Source organism: Arachis stenosperma, chromosome 2, assembly GCF_014773155.1.
Source record: "Arachis stenosperma cultivar V10309 chromosome 2, arast.V10309.gnm1.PFL2, whole genome shotgun sequence".
NCBI lineage: Eukaryota > Viridiplantae > Streptophyta > Magnoliopsida > Fabales > Fabaceae > Arachis > Arachis stenosperma.
Genome location: NC_080378.1, coordinates 120,375,443 through 120,401,563, shown reverse-complemented (window position 1 = coordinate 120,401,563; position 26,121 = coordinate 120,375,443). Strand labels below are relative to the sequence as shown.

Here is a 26,121-nt window from a genome sequence, read left to right as displayed (position 1 = left end):
AGTTGCAGTTTTTTCTATCATGTCTTATTTAAAATTTTAAAAAAATTCAACCACTCAGAATTCATAAAAAAAAAATATTGGTAGACGAGTTAATATTTCATGAGAGAATGACCAGAAGTCAAACTTTAAAAATCAAAACCCCAAGAGTAATAGTGGACATTAAGATGTAATGTCTTTTACATACACCTTAATTTTTCTAAGCATTATTTATATTAAAAATGGGTCAAACTTTATATAATTTGACAAAATATGTCATTACTAGTTAAAAGAATTGAAATAAAAAAAAATTTCTGACCTTCACATAAATTATGAACACATAATATATAAATGAAAAAGTAAAAAAAGAAAAAAAGAAAAAAAAATTATTTAGTTCAAGTAACAAATAAAGTTTTATGTTCAATTATAATGCAACCATGTATGATTTCATTACTCTTCGCTACGATTTTATAAGAGATATATAGAGTATGGTGGGTACTTAACGTATAATTATTGATTATAAACTAATCGAAAATATTTGATAATAAAAAAAATAGATAAAAACAGTCAGAATTTGTCTTATTTAATATTTATTAATTTTAATAATAATTAATAAATATTAAATAAAATAAGTTCTGACTATTTTTTTTCTATGTAACATTTTAGGGTTTATGATTAGGTGAAAACTCATGTGCAGTCGACTTCACGTAAAGTTGATAGTTGAGAATCGTTAAATAAAAATTTAATCAAATCAATCAAATCATTTAATGGCTCTTACCTATCAAATTCATGTGAAGCCGACTGCTGCACCTGAGTTTTCACGTTATGGTTATTAATCACCCCATAGAGTTAAATCTATAGTAGTTTCTACACCAACCCAATTGAAGCCTCTTTCCAAAGCCGGTGGAGTTATAATCAAGGCTTCAGCCAAGCTATTCATCAACCCTGGCATGTTAAACACTTCCTCTTCATCCCAATAGAAGCTTCTAGAATCTTCTCCAAAACTACTATCCGAAGACAACTCCTCCTCATGAGAAGAACCATCATTACTTCCACGGATACTCATGATCTCTTCTGTGCCTTCAACAAAGTGATTGTTCGCGACCTGCGTCGCAGTTATCTGGATGCTTTTGAGAGAAGTGGTTTCAGCATTGAGTCGAGGCAGCGAGGCGGCCGACTGAGGGAAGTTTAGGGAAGCATTGTCGCCCCGGAAGGCCAAAGCCGCGACATCATGGGCTATAGCCGCCATTTGAGGGTGAGAAAAGGTTCCAAGCCAAACCCTAGTTTTGTTGTTTGGTTGTCTAAGCTCACAAACCCATTTTCCATTCCTTTGCCTCACACCTTTGTAAATAGGGTGCCTTGTCTCTTGGAATTTCTTCCTCCCTGCCTTTCTTTTTTGCATGTTTAATTTTCTATTTTGTGTTGTGTTTGAATGTATAAGGATTAAGGAACAATATATAATGTGCCTTTTAAAACTTTATAGGGTGTAACAAAATTTAATGTGACACACATTCATATAATATAGCACGAGGGAAAATAGGATAAAAATGAGTGGTGTTGTTGATTTTGGATACTAATTAAAATAAATAAATTGGAGCTCATGCAGCATGCAATTTTATATTTTGTATTTATTGATTCTCTTTTATATGATTTGGGTGACAACAACTATACATATAGTAGATGAGAATAGAGAGTGACATGCTTGACTTGTGTGATGTGTGACATAATAAGAGATATTTATTTTCAACACGTGTTCTAGAAACATTTCATTAGTCTTGTTTAATTTACTCTAGCTAGTTCACTCTTTGTCGCATATACCAAAATCAGTTATCATATATTTATATATTTTTTAACTTGTTTATTTTTAATATATATTTTTAATATATATTTTGTTTTAATAACTGATTTTAATATATACTTAACACGATTGATTAAAAAATATTACCTAACATTTGAAAGAGAGATTAAAATTGAGAGACTGATATTAAAATAAATCTCAATATTATGTTTGGTATAAAATAAAAAACAAAGATTGAAATAAGAATAAAATTTTAATTTAATTTGTATAAAAGATAAAATCGAAATTAATTAATTAAAATGAGAGTATATTAAGAATAAAATATTATTAAATTTTTAGTTTTTGTCTCCAAAAATTTTAGTTTCTGTGTCTCCATTTTTAGAAATACTGAAATTCTAGAGATAGTGATGAAAATTTCTAGATCAACAAAATATAATATTGAATCTCAATTTTTTAATCTCCATCCCAATACCTCAAAATAAATGTTAGTTAAAAAACTTTAATGTCAATTAAATATATACTTTAAAAATTCCTAATATTAATAAAAACATTAATTAGTGTCTTTGAAGCGATTTAAGATATTTGTGGTAGTATGACTGATTAAGACGGTGTGAGAAACGTGCTTAAATGTTTGAAGCCACATATTTTAAGCTCCACGTGGAAGAGCGTGAAGCCTGCTTCACATATTAAAGTCACGTGGTGGAAAAGGGAATAATGAAGGCATTCGTGTTTTTATACACGTAGTTAATAAATAAATAAATAAATATACTAGGGAAAAATGGGTTCATATGCTATTTTAGTCACGAAGATAATGTTAATTAATTGTTGATCCTATTTTAGTATTTTTGTTGTTTAAAAGTGATTTAAGTATTGATCATTATTAATTTTTATATATATGTTCATAAACAACACTATGAAAAATTGCACGTGTAGTGCGAGATAAAATTAATTAATTCAATAATGGAGGACGAAGAAATTAAAGTGAAAAAAGAAGTCAAGAAGTTGAAGATATATATTTCTTAATTAATGTGGAGTCAAATTAAAATTAAAAAACTTAATTAAAAAGTGAAGCATAGTGTATGGTTTAGACATGATGATAGGAACAAGAAGGCCCACTAGAGGTCGGTTAGTGAAATTAAATAATTATTTGGAAGCTTTTTAAATATTTTAGGACTATATATATATATATATATATATATATATATATATATATAGTTATTTACATTATGGTCAAGTTTATATAATATTTTATTCTTTTAATAATATTATGATTACAAAGTGAATATTCATGTGATATAAGAAAGATTAAATATTAAGCAATGCAAACTTAGCAGAATATAATAAAATACATAGAAAAAAATTATCACTTTTTTTGCTATAAAATATATATTTCAGTTATATCTTGTTAAATATTTTCACATATACAGTTTTCACATGAATTATCATCAACAATTAAATTATATTGATATTTTCACCTTTCGCTTTCTGTTGTAGTTTACAACTTGTCACCTTCTTTAATTCATCTTCTTCTCCCAAAATCAAACATTCAACATCACCATACTAATACCTAAAAAAACTGCAGATTAATGATAATAATATGTATCCTTTCAGTATCAAACAAATAAAATACTGTATCCATTTATAAAAAAAATTAATTAAAAAATAGTCAGAACTTATCTTATTTAATATTTATTAATTATTATAATAATTAATAAATATTAAATAAAATAAATTCTAACTTTTTCTTTATCTGATCTTCTTAACATTATCGTATATAAAATTATTTGATGACACACTCATGTATGATGTAATGTATATATCTAACAGTAAATAATCCATTTTTTAAATGTTAAAAAAACCCTAAATTCCAATATGATCACCTAACAAGTTAGTTAACCGTATGCTATTTTCATCAATTATATATTAAGTAATAATCATATTTATATATATATATAATATTATTTGATAATATTAGAAAAACAAAAATAGTTTAAATATATCTTATTTAATATTTATTAATTATAATAATAATAATTAATAAATATTAACTGTTTTTGACTTTTTTTTGTTATTAGATATTTTTAAATATCGTTTATGATATATTAGTGATAAAATGTGTCGTATACAAACTTAAAATTAGAAAGTTAATCATGTTTATTAGTATCGTAGATGTATTTTATCCTTAATTGAATTGTGAGTGACACATAACTACTTAAGTAATAGAAGTATTGGGTTGGGCCAGATTAGATTTAAGTAGACTCAGATCCAACCTAAAAAGATAACGGATTTACTTTGATCCGACCTAAAATAAAATCGGATCGACCCAACGAAATATTAGTGTTCATACCCTGGCCCAATGATAAGGGCCCAGGTCCACCCAAAAGGCCTGATTCGATAGATTAAGCCTAGCAAAGCACCGACCTCCACTCAAGAAGTCGGTGTCAACCACGACTTAGCATGAAGAAGTCGGTTATGAGATTAGCTGGCAGATAAACGCTCATTCGAATGAGTAACCGCCCCGAAAATCTCTCTAACCACTTCACAAAGCCGTATCTTAACCTCCCCAAGATAATGGGACGGTTAACACCCTAAAGATACGGCACTACACCAACGGTGGTTATTGGCTCACCACTATAAGTACACTGACACCAATCAGGTATAAAAGAGAGTTCCAATACATTCTAAACCTGCTTAACACTCTTGCTAACTTAGGCATCGGAGTGTCTTTGCAGGTACCACCCCCCATTCACGCGCGAGCACAAGTCGGACGGAGCCTCCCGAGTTGCGGACCTACCTGGAGTTCTCCTCCATCACACACTTGGGCCGCCGAACGCCATTCATCGTATTAATCTCCGGTTACCTACCGTAACATTGGCGTCGTTGCCGGGGACCCGAGAGATCATTCAACGATGGCGGATAGATCCCACGAAGAAGGCCATGTGGAGACAGATTCTGAACAAGAGAATCTGGACATGGGTAATGATAACGAAGACATGGCCCAACAACAAGATAACGACCAACACAGAGAGGGTACCTCCGGAGTGAAGAATCCGAAGGTAAACTCCTCAGATGGACGTGAATCAGAAAAGGGCGGACCATCCCACATAACTGAATTGATGGGACTAGTCCATAGTCGCCTGGAGCAATTGGAACAAGAGCGGGAGAGGCAAAAGGAAACCGAAAGGTACCTTAAAGAGGAGATGGAACGGCGAAAAAAGTTAGAAAGAAAACTCTTGCAGCTAGAATCCTCCCTCAAGAACTCCCGCGATGAAGGAGAAGATCAACTCCCAGGTGGAGAAGACCCTTTCAGCGAGGACATAATAAGGGCAAAAGTTCCAAGGAACTTCAAAAGCCCTGATATGGATCTCTATGATGGAACTACGGATCCAAAGCATCATCTTAGCAATTTTAAAAGTCGGATATATCTAGCCGATGCCTCCGACGCTACGAGATGCAAGGCATTCCCGACCACTTTATCGAAAGCAGCGATGAAGTGGTTCGATAGCCTCCCCCCAAGATCCATCACTAGTTTTGAAGACCTCTCACGGAAATTCTTGATGAGGTTCTCAATCCAAAAAGATAAAGTAAAACATGCGCCGAGCCTCCTGGGAATAAAACAGGAGGTCGGAGAGTCTTTACGAGCCTATATGGAAAGGTTCAATAAGGCATGTTTAGAGATTCAAGACCTGCCCACGGAGGCAGTAATAATGGGGTTAGTCAATGGACTTAGAGAAGGTCCCTTCTCACAGTCCATATCTAAAAGACACCCAGTCTCTCTAAGCGATGTACAAGAAAGGGCCGAAAAGTACATCAACATGGAAGAGAATGCCAAACTAAGAGACCTGAGTTCGCGACCTGGACCCACTTCCTCCTCTAGAGAGAGAGAGAAGGAAGTCAAGAAGAAGGAAGAGCTCGGTCTCGAGAGGCCCAGGAAGTATCACTCTTATACTCCTCTAAGGACTTCTATAGTGGACGTATACAGAGAAATTTGCAACACTGAAAGGCTGCCACCCCCAAGACCTATTAAAAATAAAAAAGGGGGAAGTCGCAGCGAGTATTGCGAGTACCATAAAATATATGGTCACTCCACCAACGACTATTACGACCTTAAAAACGTGATAGAAAAGCTGGCTAGAGAAGGTCGGCTTGACAGATACCTCGTGGAGAGGTCGGACACCCATGGAAAGAGAAAGCGAGAGGATATGGACAGGAGAGATCCTCCACCACAGACCCCCGAGAGACACATCCACATGATCTCAGGAGGATTTGCGGGAGGTGGAATCACAAAATCTTCTCGCAAAAGACATCTCAAAAGAGTCTATCAGGTCGGGGATGAGACACCCGATCTCCCCACTATATCATTCACAAAAGAAGATGGGCAAGGGATAATCCCCGGGCATGACGATCCCGTGGTAATAACTATGATCCTAGCCAACGCCCATCTCCACAGAACCCTAGTAGACCAAGGAAGCTCGGCGGACATCCTTTTCAAGCCCGCCTTCGACAAGCTAGGGTTAGATGAAAAAGAGTTGAGAGCTTACCCCGACACCCTATATGGGTTAGGGGATACGCCAATAAAGCCGCTGGGATTTTTACCCCTTCACACCACCTTTGGAAAAGGGGAAAAATCAAGGACTCTGAGCATAGACTTCATAGTCATCGATGAAGGGTCAGCCTACAATGCCTTAATCGGCAGAACTACCCTTAATCGCCTTGGAGCAGTGGTATCAACTCCTCACCTCTGCATGAAATTCCCGACTCCAGGAGGAATAGCAACGGTGAGGGGAGATCAAAAACTGGCAAGGAAGTGCTATAACGAAAGCCTAAATCTGAGAGGAAAGGGCAAAGAAGTCCACACCATAGAGCTGGGCGGCACAAGGACCAGAGAAGAACTACGACCCCAGCCGGGAGGAAAAACCGAGGAGATACAAGTCGGTGAAGAGGAAGGAAAAAACACCTACATAGGAGCCAACCTAGGGGAAACCCTGAAACAAAGGTTGGGTGAACTCCTAAGAGCTAATTCCGACCTCTTCGCCTGGAAGGCTTCTGACATGCCCGGGATTGATCCCGAGCTCATGTCTCACAGGCTCTCGGTTTACCCTGGGTCCCGACCTGTACAGCAAAAGAGACGCAAGCTCGGCCCAGAGAGGACCTCCATAGTAGAAGAGCAAGTACAGGCGCTCCTGGAAGCCGGCTTTATTAGAGAGGTCAAGTACCCAACATGGCTAGCCAACGTAGTGCTAGTCAAAAAACAAAATGGTAAATGGAGAATGTGCGTCGACTATACCGACTTGAATAAGGCATGTCCTAAGGACCCTTATCCCCTACCGAGTATTGATGCCCTGGTGGACTCCAGCTCAGGGTACCAATACCTATCATTCATGGACGCCTACTCGGGATATAACCAGATCCCGATGCATGAGCCCGACCAAGAGAAAACATCGTTCATCACACCAAAAGCCAACTATTGCTACGTGGTCATGCCATTCGGACTGAAGAATGCAGGAGCCACGTACCAAAGGCTGATGAACAAAGTGTTTTCCCCCCATTTAGGGAGCTTAATGGAGGTATACGTCGACGACATGTTGGTAAAAACCAAGCAAGAAGTCAACCTCTTAACCGACCTCTCACAAGTCTTCAACACTATAAGGTTGCATGGGATGAGACTAAATCCCGCAAAATGCGCCTTTGCAGTAGGAGCAGGGAAATTTCTAGGCTTCATGCTAACACAAAGATGGATTGAGGCCAATCCCGACAAATGCCGAGCCATCCTAGAAATGAAGAGCCCAACTTGTTTAAGAGAGGTTCAACAGCTCAATGGCCGACTAGCAGCCCTCTCCAGATTTTTGGCAGGATCGGCACTAAAATCCCTTCCATTATTCTCCTTATTAAGGAAGGGATGCCAGTTTGAATGGACTCCGGAATGCGAGGAGGCGTTCCAAGAGTTCAAAAAATTCTTAAGCCAGCCTCCTATCTTAACCCGACCAGTACCGGGAAAAGACCTTGTCCTATACCTATCCGTGGCAGACAGGGCTGTCTCATCAGCCCTGGTCAGAGAAGACGAGGTCGGTCAACACCCGGTCTACTTTACCAGTAAGGTTCTACAAGGCCCTGAGCTAAGGTACCACAAACTAGAGAAGTTTGCTTACTCCTTAGTGATAGCCTCACGAAGGCTACGACCTTACTTTCAGGCTCATACAGTAAGAGTCCGTACAAACCAACCCATGAAGCAAATCCTCCAAAAGACGGATGTTGCAGGGAGAATGGTTCAATGGGCGATAGAGCTCTCCGAGTTCGATTTGAGATATGAAACTCGGACAGCAATCAAAGCCCAATGCCTCGCCGACTTCATTGCAGAACATGCAGGAGAACAAGAGGAAAAACCGACTACATGGGAACTCTATGTAGACGGATCCTCCAACAAAACAGGGAGCGGCGCAGGTATAATATTGGTAGATGGAAAAGGAACCCAGATAGAGGTCTCCTTAAAATTTGAATTTCCGGCTTCAAACAATCAGGCAGAATATGAAGCCTTGATTGCCGGATTAAAGTTAGCAGAAGAAGTTGGCGCTACAAAGGTGATGATCTACAGCGACTCACAAGTGGTGACTTCCCGAATAAGTGGAGAATATCAGGCGAAGGACCCCAATATGAAGAAATACTTGGAAAAAACCTTGGAACACCTTGGGCACTTTTGCGAAAACCGAGGTTAAGCACATAACTCGGGATCTAAATAGCAGAGCTGATGCCCTATCCAAATTAGCAAGTACCAAACCCGGAGGGAACAATAGAAGCCTGATCCAAGAAACCCTCCAAGAGCCCTCGGTTTCAAAAACAGAGGATCAACAAGAGGTACTTGAGGTAGTCGGCCTAAACCTCGGGTGGATGAATCCCTTAGTCGAATACCTGAAATTCGACATCCTCCCCAAAGAGGAGAAAGAGGCTAAAAAGATCCGAAGGGAAGCACAACATTATACTTTGGTGAGAAATGTCCTTTACAGAAGAGGGATATCAACACCATTGCTGAAGTGTGTACCGACCTCAAGAACCACCGAGGTGTTGGAGGAAGTACATAGTGGGATCTGCGGAAACCATCTCGGAGCAAGGTCACTAGCCAGGAAAGTAATCCGAGCAGGATTCTATTGGCCGACCTTGCAGAAAGATGCAACAGACTTTGTGAAAAAATGCCAGCCATGCCAGATGCATGCAAATTTCCACGTGGCTCCACCAGAAGAGCTCATCAGTATAACTTCCCCCTGGCCTTTTGCAAAATGGGGAATGGATTTGTTAGGTCCTTTTCCCCAAGCACCAGGGCAAGTCAAATACTTGATCGTGGGAATAGATTACTTCACAAAGTGGATAGAAGCAGAACCACTAGCCACTATCACCGCTCAAAGAAGTCGCAGGTTCCTCTACAAAAACATCATCACAAGATATGGAATACCCTATTCCATCACCACAGATAATGGAACACAATTCACCGACGCCACCTTCAGAAGTTTGGTAGCCAGCATGAAAATCAAACATCAATTCACCTCGGTAGAACACCCACAAGCCAATGGGCAAGCCGAGGCAGCTAACAAAGTCATACTGGCAGGACTGAAGAAGAGACTACAGGAAGCAAAGGGAGCTTGGGCTGAGGAGCTCCCCCAAGTGCTATGGGCTTATAGGACAACCCCCCAATCCGCCACAGGGGAAACACCCTTCCGACTAGTCTACGGCGTAGAAGCCATGATTCCTATAGAAATCAGTGAGAAAAGCCCAAGGGTAATTCTCCATGATGAGGTCGGAAATATACAGGGGCACAAAGAGGAGCTCGACTTGCTCCCCGAGGTCCGAGAAAATGCCCAGATAAGAGAAGCGGCACTAAAGCAAAGGATGATCACCAGATACAACAAGAAAGTCATTCGAAGAACATTCGCCTTAGATGACCTGGTCCTAATCAGAAACGACATTGGAGTCAACAAATCAGGAGATGAAAAGCTCGCCGCAAATTGGAAAGGGCCATACAAAATCAAGGAAGTGTTAGGGAAAGGTTATTATAAAGTAACCGACCTAAATGGCACTGAGCTACCAAGGTCGTGGCATGCTTGTAATTTAAAAAGGTACTATAGTTAAAAGCGAACTCTACTCCCTGATGTACTCTTTTCCCAACTTCATGATTTTTTTCCCAAAAAGGGGTTTTTTCTGGAGAAGGGTTTTTAACGAGGCATCATAGTAGAGACTAAGGGGACAGACTATCAAAGCCCTTAGTAGCGAGAGAAGGTACCTCCCCAATCAATAAAGATCTTTTTCATTTATAATATCTCTTACAAATATCCTCCTTTATTTTTCTAAGTCTTTCTACGAAACGCGCCGACTTAAGCTCGACAAAACGTGAAAATCCCATGAACCGACCTAACATGGTCGTCAGGATGAAACGACGAGGTACAAGTCGGTGTAAAGAGGTTATATGAGTTGATCGTATTAAACTCGGGAACAGTCCGACTCATAAGTCGAAGACAAGAACCCGAGTAGAAAAACTCGGAAATATTCCGAGTAAATGAAAAACGCATCGCAAAAATAACCTAAGTCATAAAAACTCACTAAAGCAAAAGTTGAGTATAAAGGATAACAAAAGAGATATCAAAACCTGGAAAAAGTTCAAAGGTTGCATACAAACCTTCGAACGAAAAGGGCTTGAGAAAACAATACAAGCTAACAAAGGGTTTTTTCAGAAAAGATCAAACATATCCAAAACAGAAAAGCATGTGCACGCACAAGGTAACTTAAACCCTTATCCAAAAAAGGGTATTTATTTTTAAAACCCTTATCCAAAAAAGGGTACGGATTGGAATATTTTGTTTACGGCCTTAAAAGGCCAGAGAGAGAAATTGTTCACAAGCACCAACAGATAAATAAAGTTTAAAAAAGGGGGGACCCACAGGCCGGGCCCCCATATAGCCATAAAAATAAAGAAGTCATTTTTTGATCGGAGTAGAGGAATCACCACCACCAGGAGGAGCACCACCAGGACCGGGAGGAGGAGCCAAAGAGGAAGTCGGGGTAAGGATTGAAGAACTCGGAGCATCTTGGGGACGAGGAGGAGACTCAATAATCCTCTGTCCCCGAGTCTTTAGGTCTGACTCGGAAACGACCTCAGGAACAGGAGGATCAACAATGGCGCCATCAATAACTACTTTGTCAGGATGTAGTGGAGAAAGGTCCAAGTCGGGAGCGATAACTCTGACTTGTTCCAAGAAAATTCTCCAAGACTCCTCGGCACCATCGGCGATAGAGTCCTCCAACTCGGCATATGCGTTCCGAGAATTCAGCAAGTCCTTCCTCACGGCCACAATATCTTGAAATAAGCTGTGGTAGCTGTCTTGCGCCGTTTTCCTCAGATTCGCCTCCAAGGTGCATTGGGCCCGCAGCTTACCCTCCTCCTCCTTCAGGTGATCCCTCTCCTTCCTCAATTTATCCCTCTCCTCCTTCAACTCCTTCTCATGCTTTTCATAAATAAGAATCCTCCCCTCTAACTCCTCAACCCTCGAGGATGCCCCCAAAGAGCTGAGGGGAGCCTTCTCAAAAATGTCCAAAAGTTTGCCACAAACACCCGCCGCCCTAAAACTCTCCTCAGCCATGGTGGTGAGGTGGTTTCGAACAGAAACATCATCCATACTGATAAAAGGATAGATGTTCTTTCGGACGAATGCCATAGCATCCGCCTTAACCCCACCATCGAAGGAAGAAGAGCCAGACTCTAAAGTCTTGCGCTTCTTCTTCTCGGGCTCGGAGAGAATTTGGGCTGAAGGGGGTGGTCGGGGCAAACTCGAGGAAGAAATTACAATGGGTTGAGAAGGAGTGCCAGTGTTCTTAGGAGGAGGAGGTGGAGGAGGAGGAGAGGTGATCGCCCCGGACCTAGCCCGGGACTTCGCCTTGGCCTCCCGGACCCTTTGGTAGGCCTCCTGAGCGTTCTTTTTTGCCATATCTACAAAAGAAATAACCAAGTTACAAGTCGGTATAATATAAGTCGGCGGAAACTACTCGGAAATAAAGAATGCATGCACTACCTAGTTGAGATTGAACGAAAGTCGGTGTTCCCTGAAGAATTTTTCTGGTATCCAAATATGGGGACCTCCCCCACGCCTCTCGGAAAAACCCTACAATGGCCGCCTCCACCTCATCCAGGTCATCGGGACCATATTTCTCACAAGGGGAAGGCGGCGACCAATAAAGGGGGAAGCGGGGGGAGGAATGCTCATCCAGAAAAAAGGGATGGTGACCCTCTACGGCTTGAACTTTGAAAAAGAAGTTTTTAAAGTCGTGGAAGGATTCGTCAAAAAGGGTGAAAATCCTCCGACCTTGAATGGCTCGGAAGGATACCCATTGTTGTTTGTTGTTTAGCCCACTAAAGGGCTTAGTCATATGAAAGAGAAAGAAAAAAATCTTCAAGGAGGTCGGGAAATCCAGAGCATGGCTTATAAACTGGTAGATCTTCAAAAAACCCCAAGAATTGGGGTGAAGTTGAGTAGGGGCAACTTTACAGTGGTGCAACACGGATATCTCGAAATCGGAGAAAGGGAGGAAAACACCCAAGCGGGTGATCATACACTCATACATAAAGAAAAAATGAGGGGCCACCTCATCTCCTCTCCCAAAACAGACCCGGTCTTCAGGACCCGGGATTATCAGTTCATATTTGGGCTCGTCCTCCTCTGAAGTACAGAGCCTGTGATGAGTGCGAAGGTGAGTGATGAACTCAGCGTCAACCAACGGTTCCTCCCCAAGGACCGTAACATCTACCCACTGAGAAAGAACGTCTACGGAAGCCATTTTTTATATAAAGAAAAGTGGCAGAAACCTACAAAAGGAAAAAAGAAAAAAAAGAAGAAAAGGAAAAATCAAAAAATACGGCCTCTAAGGAGAAAGATTCGAAACTAGAATCTACAGGTCAACCTATCTACTCGCAAAACAAAACATGCAAACATAAAGCATTACATGAAAAAAGCAAAACTAACCTTTAGCCGAAAATGAAGGTTGGAGAAGAACAGAAGTCTTCGAACGCAAGAATGCAGCACGAACAAAATAAGGAGAAGTTTGAAAGATTGCAGAAACGGAAAATGGAAAAAGAGGGAAAGTATTTATAAATACGCTAAGGGGCATAATGGTAAAAAACGAGGCAGTCATTAATGAGACTGCACCGTTACCAAGGTCCTCAATCCCTAAATGATCCCTCAACGGACACGACGCTTGAATTGACGTAACTGTCAGAAACTAAAAGTCACGAAAATCACGTTGGTTTCCAAAAACTGCGTCCTTTCAAACAAGTCGACTATATACCCGAGTTGAATACTTGAACCCAAACTTTAGAGAAAATTTGGGCTCAAGTAGGGGCACTGTTCATACCCTGGCCCAATGATAAGGGCCCAGGTCCACCCAAAAGGCCTGATCCGATAGATTAAGCCTAGCAAAGCACCGACCTCCACTCAAGAAGTCGGTGTCAACCACGACTTAGCATGAAGAAGTCGGTTATGAGATTAGCTGGCAGATAAACGCTCATTCGAATGAGTAACCGCCCCGAAAATCTCTCTAACCACTTCACAAAGCCGTATCTTAACCTCCCCAAGATAATGGGACGGTTAACACCCTAAAGATACGGCACTACACCAACGGTGGTTATTGGCTCACCACTATAAGTACACTGACACCAATCAGGTATAAAAGAGAGTTCCAATACATTCTAAACCTGCTTAACACTCTTGCTAACTTAGGCATCGGAGTGTCTTTGCAGGTACCACCCCCCATTCACGCGCGAGCACAAGTCGGACGGAGCCTCCCGAGTTGCGGACCTACCTGGAGTTCTCCTCCATCACACACTTGGGCCGCCGAACGCCATTCATCGTATTAATCTCCGGTTACCTACCGTAACAATTAGTATATACAAATTTGTAAATTTTATATATTAAAATAATAAAATTTTACTTTTAAAAAATAAATTTAACAAATGTTATATCATATTTATATAAAAATAAATTATTTTAAAATAAAAATAATACTGTATATATAATAAAAATATACTATAACATTACTAACTAACTTTTATATATATATTGTAAAATACAATTTTGGGTCTCGTAAATGATCCGAAACAAAATTTAAATTTAACGCAAAAATAACATAAGATAAAAAATACAAAATTTAAACCCAACAAAATATATCTCAGATTCGAACCAAATTTCGAACGGGACAGATCTTGAACACCACTGATGAATAGTGATATTCCTCGATCCTCATCATGCATTATGGATTCTTCTTCTTCCTTTAATTTGTTTTTCTAGGTCGTGTTCCTCATGGATTCTTCAAATGTTCTTATCATCAATCACAATTGTTATCCACTATGCTTTTCCTTTTCAACTTATAAGGGCTTGTGCTTCACGTTCCCACTATCTTTTTCTCCTTCTTCTTCTTTAATTTTAATTTAATTTTTTTCTTTTTGAATAAATTGCCACTTTCTCTAAAAAAAAGTGAAGAGAAAATAATGGGTTTCCATGTCCCGGGCATGAACTAGCTTTGTTTTGTCAATATCATGCCATTCTAATTATTGTGCTTAAACATATATATGTTCCCCAATTTCAATATGTACTCCATGTTTGTAACATGATGAGGAAAAAAGGGTTCACAACCTAACTTAAATGGAGACGAGTGTGAATGCTAAAGCTTCACATTATTAAATAAGAATTGACAAAGTGATGTTTACATAATATATTAATATAAAGTGTTTATAAATACTACCACAAAAATCACTTTTTAGTGGTAAAATTTTAGGACATAATATAGTTACTATACGTTTTATTTAAATTATATTTTTATGAAAATTATATATTTATTATTATTATATGTTATAATAACAATTATATATTTTTTGCGATTATTAAAAAGTTTTTACTGGCATATATATAATTGTTGTTAAAATTTTTTACCAACAAAACATAAGACGGTTAATATTTAATTGTCGATAAATATAATAACAGTTATTTTTATTATCACTAAAAATAAAATAAATAGTTGTTAAAAGTAATTTTTTTAATAGTAAAACTAAGTTTGTTGTTAAGATGTAACGAACAATTTGTTATTAATAAATGTTAGGGCCAATACTTTTTGCCAATATTAATTGATACTTGACTAACACTTTATTTTTATATTATTATTAGTATTTAGAATTTAAAATGTTAGTTAAGAATTATCCAAAAATAATAAATTTTATATGGTCATATAACATTACTCTTTGTTATTATATATAGTTTTATAAAGTTTTGTTAATGAGGGTGTACACGTACATATGTTATCCTTTATTTGGCCTCTTTATCTCTTATCAAGCCCTTTCTTGTATTACCGTTGCTTTCGGATAAGCTTAATTAAGAAAAATGATTTAATTAAAATTTTCATAACAAAAATACAAATGATTAGAAAAACAAAAATACAGAATTTAAACGGAGTAATGCAGCTCCTTTACAATATCTTTTAGAATGAGTCTAATATCACTTGGCACTACCAGAAATATGGTAGTTTACCACGGAAAAATACTCACGAACAAGAAATAGTGGCAAATTTCGTTGTAATCACTTGCAACGTTTTATTTTTTCGTGGTTAAATTGTGCGAAAGTTCCCCACATTCTTGTTTGTCTGTGGCTAATTTAAATTAGATTCTCCCAATTGCCACAAAACCAATGCTCACCATGGCGAAATCAAACGATGTTTACTTTCAAATTACGCGCTTCTAGTGTTTCCTTTCATCCCTTTCAAAAATTTTATATGCAGTTCCTCCTTTTTCCAAATTTAAACCTTAATAATAAATTTCAATTTTTAAGGGTGCAAACTTATCTAGTTTGTCGATAATTTTTTCTCTCTCATTCCCAGCCATTTTCAATTGATAAGATATGCATTAGTTGGAATAATATAAAAAGAGTACATATTTATAACTCTAATTAATTGAGAATGAATGATAAAAGTATAAAATTCATGATAAAAAAAGTATATTTTTTTTGTCCCTAATTCACAATATGTATTAATTTTTTAAATTTTATTTTTCTATTTTTTTATTTTTTTAATTAATTTAATAAAAAAATATCCGACATAAGTTAACGTAGGTTTATTTTTGAAATAGTTACAAAATTTTAATTTTTTTTCCCGGTAATTTTTTTATTTTTTTAAATCCGAGTCAAAATTTATAATCCTAATTAGTATATACCGTCTTTGAAATATGATATATAATTATAATTTTATTTTTTTTATTAGAGTTAACTATTAATTTAAATTAAAAATTTCAATTACGTGACTGAAATAAATTCAAATGAACGTTTACAATAACATAAGTGAAATTTTGGGCGAAAAAAAATAACTTCCCACTCACTAGAAAATCAGAAGAACTCTTTCACATGTTCAGACTATTGTTCAGTTTTTCCGTATCCTTAGTAAATTTAGCATTGAGTAACCAAAGATGCATTAGTTTTTTTTGTAACTGGAAGATGCATTAGTTGAAATAGTATAAAAAGAGTACATATTTATTGTTTTAATTAATTGAGAATAAATGTTAAAAGTATATATAAAATTCATGATAAAAAAAAGTACTCTCTTTTTTGTCTCTAATTCACAATATGTATTAGTTTTTCTAAATTTTATTTTTTATTTTTTTCATTATCTTTTTATCAATTTAGTAAAAAAAATATCCAACATAAATTAAGTGTAAGTTTATTTTTGAAACAGTGAGTAGTATGTACCGTCTTTGAAATATGGTATATATTATAATTTATATTTTTTATAGTTAACTATTAATTTAAATTAAAAATCTCAATTACTGAAATAAATTCAAATGAACTTTTACAATAATACAAGTGAAATTTTGGGCGAAAAACTTAAAAGTAATTTTCACTCAACATCAAAGTAAAGCCCACTCACTAGAAAATCGGAAGAATCCTCTCATAGGTTCATACTATTGTTCAGTTTCTCTATATCTTTAGTAAATTCAACGTTGAGTCACCAAAGAAAGTCCCAAAATAGCAGAAATCAAGATTTTGCAAGCAATCCTGAATTACAAAGAAGAATGGAAGGAACCTAAGCAGCCCCTTTTTATGTTTATCTAATATTCTCTCGAATCTTTATTCTTTTTTTTTTATTTAAAATACTATTTTTTTGACTATTCACTAACTCTTTTCCAATATTTCTGTGTAGGAACTAGATCTAGATCTGCGTGTATCAGTGCTGCAACTTTGGCTCTTGTCCATGCTGGGATCTCCATCCAAGTTTGTGTTTTCTTTTAAATTGTTCAAACTCCCGAGTACATAGTATCTAATTATCTATTTCTTTGTATTATCAATAGCATTTTTGTTTTAGTGTTTGTTTCAATATTTAAGCTGCTAATGGATAAATATGTGAATAATGGTAACTTAGAGTAATGGATGCATGTTGCCGGGGAACAAGGAACACTTCCCTAGGAGGTCCGCATGAAAGTTTTATTCGAAAGTTATCTGGTAAGCTCAACTTTCTACTTTAAAATATTGACCTTGGTAATTTCTATCACATTTTTATTTTTACTTTAAGTTCTTTGTCTCTAAATGGTTTTGATTCAATCATTCTTGACAGGCTTGCTTATTTACTTACATGAAGCAATTGAATTGAAAGTTGTTCACCAGGATATCAAGTTTAGGATATCAAGTCTAGTAATATATATATTGATTGATGACGAGTTCAATAAGATGTTTTATGTTGTGAAAATGAAAACTCAGCATTATTGGGTATGCATTCCTACTTTTTTTTCAAGTACATTAAAATATTATTTTAAATAATGTCTTGGGACTTTTTTTTCATGAATTAAGAGATAACACAATCTTATTTGAATATTTTTGCAGATATTCCAATGAAGATGTTAAAGATCTAATAATGATACATTCTAATACTTGATTTTGTAATAGTTTAAACTCATTTAGTTCAGAATATTTGCTTTTTAACACTGTTACTTAAATTTCATATTTTTATTACTAAAAATACTACTTATATGGATATGGCTAATCTTTTTAATTTTGTATGATATAATTTTGTTCTAAGTAGCATTATTATTATTATTATTATTATTATTATTATTATTATTATTATTATTATTATTATTATTTATTTATTTTTTAATTTATCTTTTATGATTAGCCACGGAAAAACCGTGGCTAAATAACCCAACAATGTTTAGCCATAGAAAAAATGTGGCAAAAAAGCCCAGCTTACCAGTATTAGCCACGGAAAAATTGTGGCAAAGCTATACTTGTTGGTTACAATGTTGTCATTTAGCCACGGTTTAGAGTGTGGCCAATAACGTAAAAACCGTGGCTAGTCAGATGTCTCCACGGATCATAAAACTGTGGCTAACCGGCCGAAAACCGTGGCTAACTGAAAAGGCGTCGCCCTTGTTAACCACAGAAATGTATTCGTTGCTAAAGCTTAATTGCCACAGAATTTCTTGATTTTAGCCACGGTTTTTTCCGTGGCTAATCACCGTATTTCTGGTAGTGTGGAGGCCAGTTCACATAATGGTAAGTTTTTTTTTTTGGGTGGTTAAATAGATTAAACCGTCTCTAATATTAGGTATTATAAACTTACTTACATCATATTCACACACATAATATTTAAAAATTTTATCCATTATTTGGCCTAACCAAATTTCAAATCCAAATACACTTGTTGTAAAATATATATAATAACTACAAAATCAGGTCTTGTATACAAAATGGTAACTTGGCTCAGCATTTAGGATCTTTTATTTCAACCGATGTGCTTAATTTGTACTTCCTAGTTCATGTTGAGTAAATCTTCAATCTTCTTAAAAATCCAAATGCATGGCTTGGTTAGATAATTTAATATATTTGACTAAATTATTATATAATGATTTTTAATTTTTTACTTTACATAAAAATAATAGTGAAAATTTAAGTAAAGTCGACTTTACGTGAAGTTGATACATGAGAATTATTGGATGAAAATTTAATCAAATTAATTAAATTATCTAACAGCTATCAAATATCAATTTCATGTGAATTCGATTTCACCTGAATTTTCACAAAAAATAATTATACCGAGTATTTATCTTTTTGGACTGTAACCTGTTAGCATAATGGGTTCTGTTCAAGATGTTCAAAGCCCACTAGGAAGGCAACCACACCTTAATGGGCTTACAATAGAATGTCCTTGGCAGGTCATCTGTGATGGGCCTACTAAAAATCCATAATTAACTCATTAAGTAAAACAGACCCATTAACAAAAAAAAAGACAAAAAAAAAGAGGGGGCTCATTAAATAAAATAACTAGCAAGTTACTTTTTTAAATGAACTAATTAACAGCACCCTCCTTTATACTTTTTGAATAAATTCCTTATCCACAAGGGTACCAAATGATATTGATTGATCACTACTGATAGTTGAAAGGCATAATCAGCTACAGAGAAGCTAAGTAGCCATGAATAAAAGACACAATGAATCAATTTTGGAAAAGAAAAAGAAAAAAAGGAGAAACAAATTACAAAGCAAGAATGAAAAAAGATTGATTAGTCATTGTCAAATTGTTCCTTTCTTGCTTCAGCTTCTCAAAATTACATTATTCTGTCTACACTACACTGGCCTAGACTCTCATATTCCTCCTTTTAATGATGAATAATTCAAGCAGTGAAATGTAATTATCATGTTAAATTGCTTTCTTGATGAGACCCTTTTCTAAATCCTATGCTAACTTAGAATATTTCTGCACTGAACTGTCTTTTTATAGTGAAAGTTGAGTACGCATGTTTTGCAATTTTATTTTGGTTTATAAGAAGTATAAGCAAACACACACTATCTTGAACAATGAATAACCAAATTGGAATCTAAAGTTTTCAAATAAATTTTGAACATAACATGATTAGTGAAAAACTGAAAATAGAAATGACAGTGTATAAGAAACAAAGGTAAATAATTTACAACATCCTCAGCCAAGTACTACATAAGTCATGTACACATTTCTTATGTTTCCCCTTAAACTCACATAATCTATTTAGGGCTCTGTTTTTATCTAATTAGCCTATCCTAATAAGTTGCATGTGAGACTGTACTCTTCTAATAAAGAATAAACATAATTATTCATACTACAATCCTGTCATCAACAGCTTTAGAATTTGCCCATATGAACATCCAAAAGATCAAGTGTGTCTACCCTGATGTTATACCTTGTGATCTGAAGGTCATGGATTCAAATCTTGGGGTTTTTCTTAGAACAGGGGTAATGTTAGGAGTCATATATTTCTTTTCAATAAACTAGTTCCTCTGAAAATTCCTCCATTAAAAGGGCAAAGATAGCAAGCTCAAGTTCTCCAGCCAAGTCTCTTACCTGTTGTGAATTTTTCTTCCACCCACTTTCCTCTCTTGAGAAGTCCTCATCTATCATCATATCAATGGTGTTGGACTCCACTTCCTTCCACAGTTCCAACCTCTTACAAACCCTTTCTATCACCATCTCCTTATCTCTTGGGCAATCAAATTCTGCAATCTCTTCCTCCATAATGAGATCATAAACTAGTCTCTTGAGATCCTCCGGAACTCGCCATCTGCTTGATTGGTTGACGATTGCATAAACTATTTCTCTCAATTCCTTTTCTTCATGTGACAATTCGCTATCGCCGTCTCCACAACTATCCTCATTGATATATGTTCCATACTGGTTGTTTTCTTGATCTAACATTCTTTGCTCAAGTTCCAATGGATCTAACTCTGCCAATTTCTCAAATCTACTTAGCCGGTATAATAGTTGTTGCTTTGTTCCTGTGAAATTTAAACACAAAAGATGATCAATTCTAAATGTCAAATTAGTTCTAAAAATTATTTATCATATAATGAATAACTTCTTTCAAAAGTTTAAGCCAGTCTGAAGCACTCAATCAAAAAGGATTCAGTAACATGTGATGATCTAAACTCAGACCATAAAAGGCATGACATATTTATACCTAACACACAAATGCAAATACAACATGTTTAAAAACTTGAATAATTGATATGCTATTTTAGACCCTATGGAAAACAGCAACAAATTAGAAGCGTGATGATGCATTGAATTAAAGGTTTATTAGAATGTAGAAGCTAGTGTTTGAAGTGGTTGGGAGTTGAAGATACAGTAATAAAGTTAAAATGCAAGGTATCTATGTTTAGCAATGGCTCACTCACCACATGGAGATGGACCACTTTCAACGAAGTTGGAAAAGATAAGGAATAATAAAAATTCTCAACAACTAATCTTTAAGAGTTAAAAAGTACCACCAAGAAGACTTGATAAAACAATGAAAACAGTTATACATATTGCTGCAAATAATAGTGAATATATATTTCCCCAAGAAAGTAAAATGTGGGACATGATCAAATTTGCAATGTATTGGTTGTGTCTAGTAATAAACAGAGTAGTAGTAGGCCAAGTCCACATTGAATGCGAAAACAACTATCTTTCAAAATGGAACCCTACAAAGATAGAGAGATATGATTGATGGTTGGGATATCATCTTATTCAATTAGAGACCCCCTCTTGTGCCATTTTGCAACAGACAATCAACTTTGAAGAACCGTGTACGATGTTAAATGTTTATGGAAAACGACCATACAACAACAAGGGGGAAAAAAAAAGAATTTTTTTTAAATAGTAAAAATGAAATTTCTTAGTCTATTGTATGTTTTCATAAATAAAATAAAATAGTAAAAAAATAAAAAAGGGAAGGAAAATAGCATACTCTGTACATTGGCGTAGCTACAATCCAAATCAAAACCTTCCTCATCATCATCATTGCTTTCATGAACATCATCATCATCCTCAAATGGTGGGTCTAAAACTGATACAGGACTACATTGTTCTTTTTCTTCTTCTTCTTCTTCTTGCTTCCCTGATTGGAATTTGTTGATGCTATCATCTCCATTATTATTATTATTATGTTCTTTGTCCTAATATGAAAAATACACAACAAACAATATTAGTTAGAATATTCTCCTAATTGGGTTGTTATAACATAATTCCTTAATATATAATAATTGAGTTTGTTATTGACTTCTATTTTGTTTTAATATTTGGTTACTTATTTGCCATATAGGACCCTACGCGTAATTAGAACAAAAATACAAACTAGAAACTATTATCTAAAGTCGAATGTCGGGGTCTATAATAATAACAACAATAAAACAAACAAAAGAAAAAACAAATAAAAATCTTTTGTCTTGTTTTGCAGAAAATTTATACTTACCAGAATAACCAATTAGAAGTGTAAAACAAAACAAATTAAAAAAAATAAAAAGGAAAAAAGATTTGCATGGCAGACACATGATCGAAAAATACAATTATGGAAATCCATGAAACTGTTCACTAATATGCAACTGAATTGACATATTTGACCCCAGCTTAGATTTGATCTTTCAAACAATTTTGCCTGAAAATCATAGGGGCATTACAGTCATTGTAAGCAGAGTCTCCGGCAAAATCTGCAAACCCAGATCCCATTTGCCGACAACAAAAATATAAACCACTGAGCAAATGTCAACTCACGAGCTGAACTCGGTTCCCCAACTCAGTACTTAATAGTACCGAGTCAGACCAGCGAGTTCTGACTTTTTTTTTTCAATCAAAATCACCGGATCTCTGTTATTTTCTTTAATCTAACTAATTCAATAATTCACATAATTAATGGCTTTCATTAAGAAATTAAGCAGTAAGTAATAATATTAGTGACATAGCTTTTTTTTTAAATGGCTTTCATTAAGAAATTGAATTTTCGCTTGGTAATTAATTTTGTTCCTTCATTCATGATATGTATATTATATTATTTCCTAACTAATAATGTAGTTTGAATTAAATTGGCCTGTCCTTTTAAAGCAAAATTAATAAAGGTATAAATTAGATATTTTAAATTAAATGAAATATATAAGAGACTTATCACTAAATAAAGTATAGATTTAATTGCAAATTAAACTAATAATTACTATTTTAATTTAGAATTTATCTATCTTTTAAAAGTATACATTAAAATTACAAATTAAAATTTTTTTTATTAAAAATACAAAAGATTAATTTTTTAATATATCTATTTTATATTTAAAAAAAATAATTTTTATACTAATAAGTAATAATAATTTTATTATGTGGTTTAACAGCACTTGTTAACTTTTTTTTTAATTGAAATTTTTTATTAAAAATAAATTAAATAATTAAAATATAAAATCGTAACGAAATTTAACTCATAATTTTTTTTTAAGAGTTAAATGATATTTTGGCAGAATGTATGAAAACGACGAACCTCTGTTCTGTGGCGATTTGGAGACGATGCCGGCGAGGAGAACTCCGGCGTACGGCGGCCGGAGGAGGAGGTGGCGGAAGGACTCCGTTGCAGAACAAAACGGAAAGGGCTTTCACAGAATAAGTCATTATCATCATCATCATGAACACTACTCGAAGAACACACTCCTTCTTCACTGCAGGAACACCTGAACCCCACACCACTAGCGTCCACCATAACATTCTCCTTCTTCTTGTTCTCTTCTTCTTCCTTTGTTGTTGTTCTTCTTCCCAAATCTAGCTCGAATTTCAAGATATCCTTCACCTTCTTCTTCCTCTTCACATTGTTATCATTACTCTGAATTTGCCTCTTGTTCCTTCTTCCCCTGTGCGTGAATCTCCTAAAGAAGGAACCGAAGAAGCCAAATCCATTGGCGTTTCTGGAATTGGAGTGCTTCTGAATCCGAAGCGCAGCTTCTAGAAGAATGGAAGCTGTTCTCGCGGGAACATGAAGGAACATTGCGTTGGGCGAAGAAGCACGTGCACTGCACGGACTCTTAGTACTACTCCGTTGCGAGAATCTGAATAGCGGGGATTTGGTGATATCAGGTGTGGTTGTTGGTGGTGCTGTGGAAGAGTAATTGAAGCAGAGAGCGTTCTTGCAGAGGTGATGAATTGGGAATAAAGTTGAGGTTTTTAGGGTTCCTGTTTTTTGCTTAGAAAAATGAATTGTGAGCTGGTTTTGCTTGTCTGAGATGTAATTGTTGAGGAGGAATGGCTCTTGATCTTCGCTTAGAAGCTCGTGTAAGAAGTGCTTGTTCTTCTTCTGAGCCATTGATGTTGAAAAACCAGAGAGAATGAAAGCTCTTATTTTGGGTACAAATAACAAAAGAGAGAGAGAGAGAGAGAGAGAAGCAAACACAAGAGTTCCGTGATTCAAATCTAAGGTTGAGAAATACAGAATAGAGATGACTAAATTAACGAGCCAACTAACTACTACTATATAATAACCTCCTCATATAATAATTAAAGAAAAAGTAGAAGTAAATAATAAAAATACTAAATAATATGAACGATCAGATATTTATTTCACTAGGTGTGTGAATGGTTGTTTTAAACTTTTAATATTAAAATTTAGATAAATAATTTGAAAGTATAGTATATTTTTATCTGATTGGTGATTATTTATGTTGTTTAAAAAAAGTCATTGATTATTTAACATAATTCATAATTAAATAGTAAAAACTCAACTGAAGTCGAAGTTAATTCCAACTGAATTTTTACCTAATTAAATATAAAATAAAATAGTTAATAAATTATAACTTTGAATAGCGTAGTCTTTTTATACTCATTTAATAGTTGTAGGTTCAAATTTCACTATTAAATTTATATATATATATATATATATGATAAAGTATATCTTCTTTTATTAAAATTCGTTTAAAATTTTAAAATTATTTATAAATTTTATTTTATTTTAATTTTATACTAAAAATTTTTAAATTATATTAAATATATTTTTTAATAATTATTTTTTAAAAATTAAAAAATAATTTAATAATAATTTTACAAAAATAATTTTAAATATAAATAAATTAAACATAATTACCATGCATCATTAGTGGGTTGCTTCTAATCTCACAGATATATTTTGTCCGCATGTATGACTGTGTGATTCAATAAAGTATGTATCTTAAAATTTGATATACTTCCAATCTATTCATTTCTTTTGGTAATAACTTAGATGTTAGAGACAATAGTAAAATAAAAAGGTCATTTTTAGATAATGGTGTAAATAGAATAATATATATTGAATTACACTTTGACTAGCTTAATTGCCCCATAAAAATGGTGAAAATTAATAAAAATTACGTACCATGGTAATTAATTAAGGGTAGGCATGTGTCCTTGTCAGAGATTGTGACACAAAGTATGAGAAAGGCTTTGACTAATTATATAGTGTTGCTGGTTTTTATTTTTGTTACAGCTATATAGTGTTAATTAACTTAATAAAAGATAACTGATATAAAAAAAATCAACTATTAAATATTTAATGGAATGAATATTATAAACATTAACAACATTTTTAGTTAAGTTATATATATATATATATTTTTTTTTGTGTATTAGAAAAATATACATAACCAAAACTATCTTGTAACACTTTTTTTTAATTTTTTTTAGTATAAAACCTAGAACTTTATTAATCAATTATCACTGCTCCAAAATCCAAAAAAAAAAATATTTATATTAGTAATCGTTAGATAATTAATTTTTTTTATTTATTGAAATCGAATGTTATTATTTTTTCAATTTATTAATAGTTCGTGTTAAATTTAATAATGGAACAACATTAAATCCGTTTAAATTTTTATAGAATAAAATAAGACGTTTAAAATATTAAAAATTAAATTATAATTTAAACCAAATATTAAAAACTAAAATAATATTTTTTATATAAAATATATATATTAAAATATATTTTTATATGTTTAAAAATTAATTAAATATATAATTTATATACAAATATATAATTACTGAATTTTAAAATACTTGTGACTTTTTAATTATCATTTGTTACTAAATGTGGTTGATGTAGTGGGGAACAAGACACAGGTAATGAAGGCAGTGATGAATTATGAGTTGTGAGTGAAAAAACCTGGTTTCTGGTCCAGAATCCTGAATCCTGAATTCTGAATGCTGTCATATATATATATATATATATATATATATATATGTCTCAGCACCCAAGCTTTAATTTGATTTTTCACTTTCCACGTAACTCTCTATATTTCTATATTAATTAATTTCCAATAATAATAATAATAATAATAATAATAATAATAATAATAATATATAAGTTATTTGAGTTGTGGTGAAAATCAAAGACACTAGCTATATGTTATTTGAATCGATGTTGATAGTGAAGATATAGTCTCTTTAAGGAGGCACTAAACGACAACATTCAAAAACACTACTCAGTGTCACAGTTCACAGTTGGAAACAGCGGAGAACCGGATCTTCACCATTTCCAAACCCTACTAGTTGACTTT

At 34.5% G+C, this 26,121-nt stretch overlaps 2 protein-coding genes across 2 annotated transcripts; both read right to left on the bottom strand.

The window, feature by feature from the left end:
• Positions 1-437: 437 nt before the first annotated feature.
• Positions 438-1,449, bottom strand: LOC130961960 (dehydration-responsive element-binding protein 1B-like). The gene has a single exon (XM_057888015.1). It carries the CDS (start codon positions 1,376-1,378, stop codon positions 809-811), a length of 570 nt encoding a protein of 189 aa, XP_057743998.1. The 5' UTR covers positions 1,379-1,449; the 3' UTR covers positions 438-808.
• Positions 1,450-19,690: 18,241 nt separating this feature from the next.
• LOC130960452 (uncharacterized) lies at positions 19,691-24,031 on the bottom strand. The gene is made up of 3 exons (XM_057885848.1): positions 23,091-24,031; positions 21,540-21,747; positions 19,691-20,586 (listed from the first exon to the last, which is right to left on the bottom strand). The coding sequence occupies exons 1-3, from the start codon at positions 23,901-23,903 to the stop codon at positions 20,075-20,077; spliced, it is 1,533 nt and encodes a 510-aa protein (XP_057741831.1). The 5' UTR covers positions 23,904-24,031; the 3' UTR covers positions 19,691-20,074.
• Between the last annotated feature and the right edge of the window lie 2,090 nt (positions 24,032-26,121).

Bases quoted from the DNA above. Each gene is read 5' to 3' on its own strand.
- LOC130961960 (XM_057888015.1), bottom strand. From the start codon at position 1,378: ATGCAAAAAAGAAAGGCAGGGAGGAAGAAATTCCAAGAGACAAGGCAC.
- LOC130960452 (XM_057885848.1), bottom strand. From the start codon at position 23,903: ATGGCTCAGAAGAAGAACAAGCACTTCTTACACGAGCTTCTAAGCGAA. The intron at 21,748-23,090 runs GTTCGTCGTTTT...TTTTCATATTAG, and splicing joins CAAATCGCCACAGAACAGAG to GACAAAGAACATAATAATAA. The intron at 20,587-21,539 runs GTATGCTATTTT...TAAATTTCACAG, and splicing joins TAGCTACGCCAATGTACAGA to GAACAAAGCAACAACTATTA.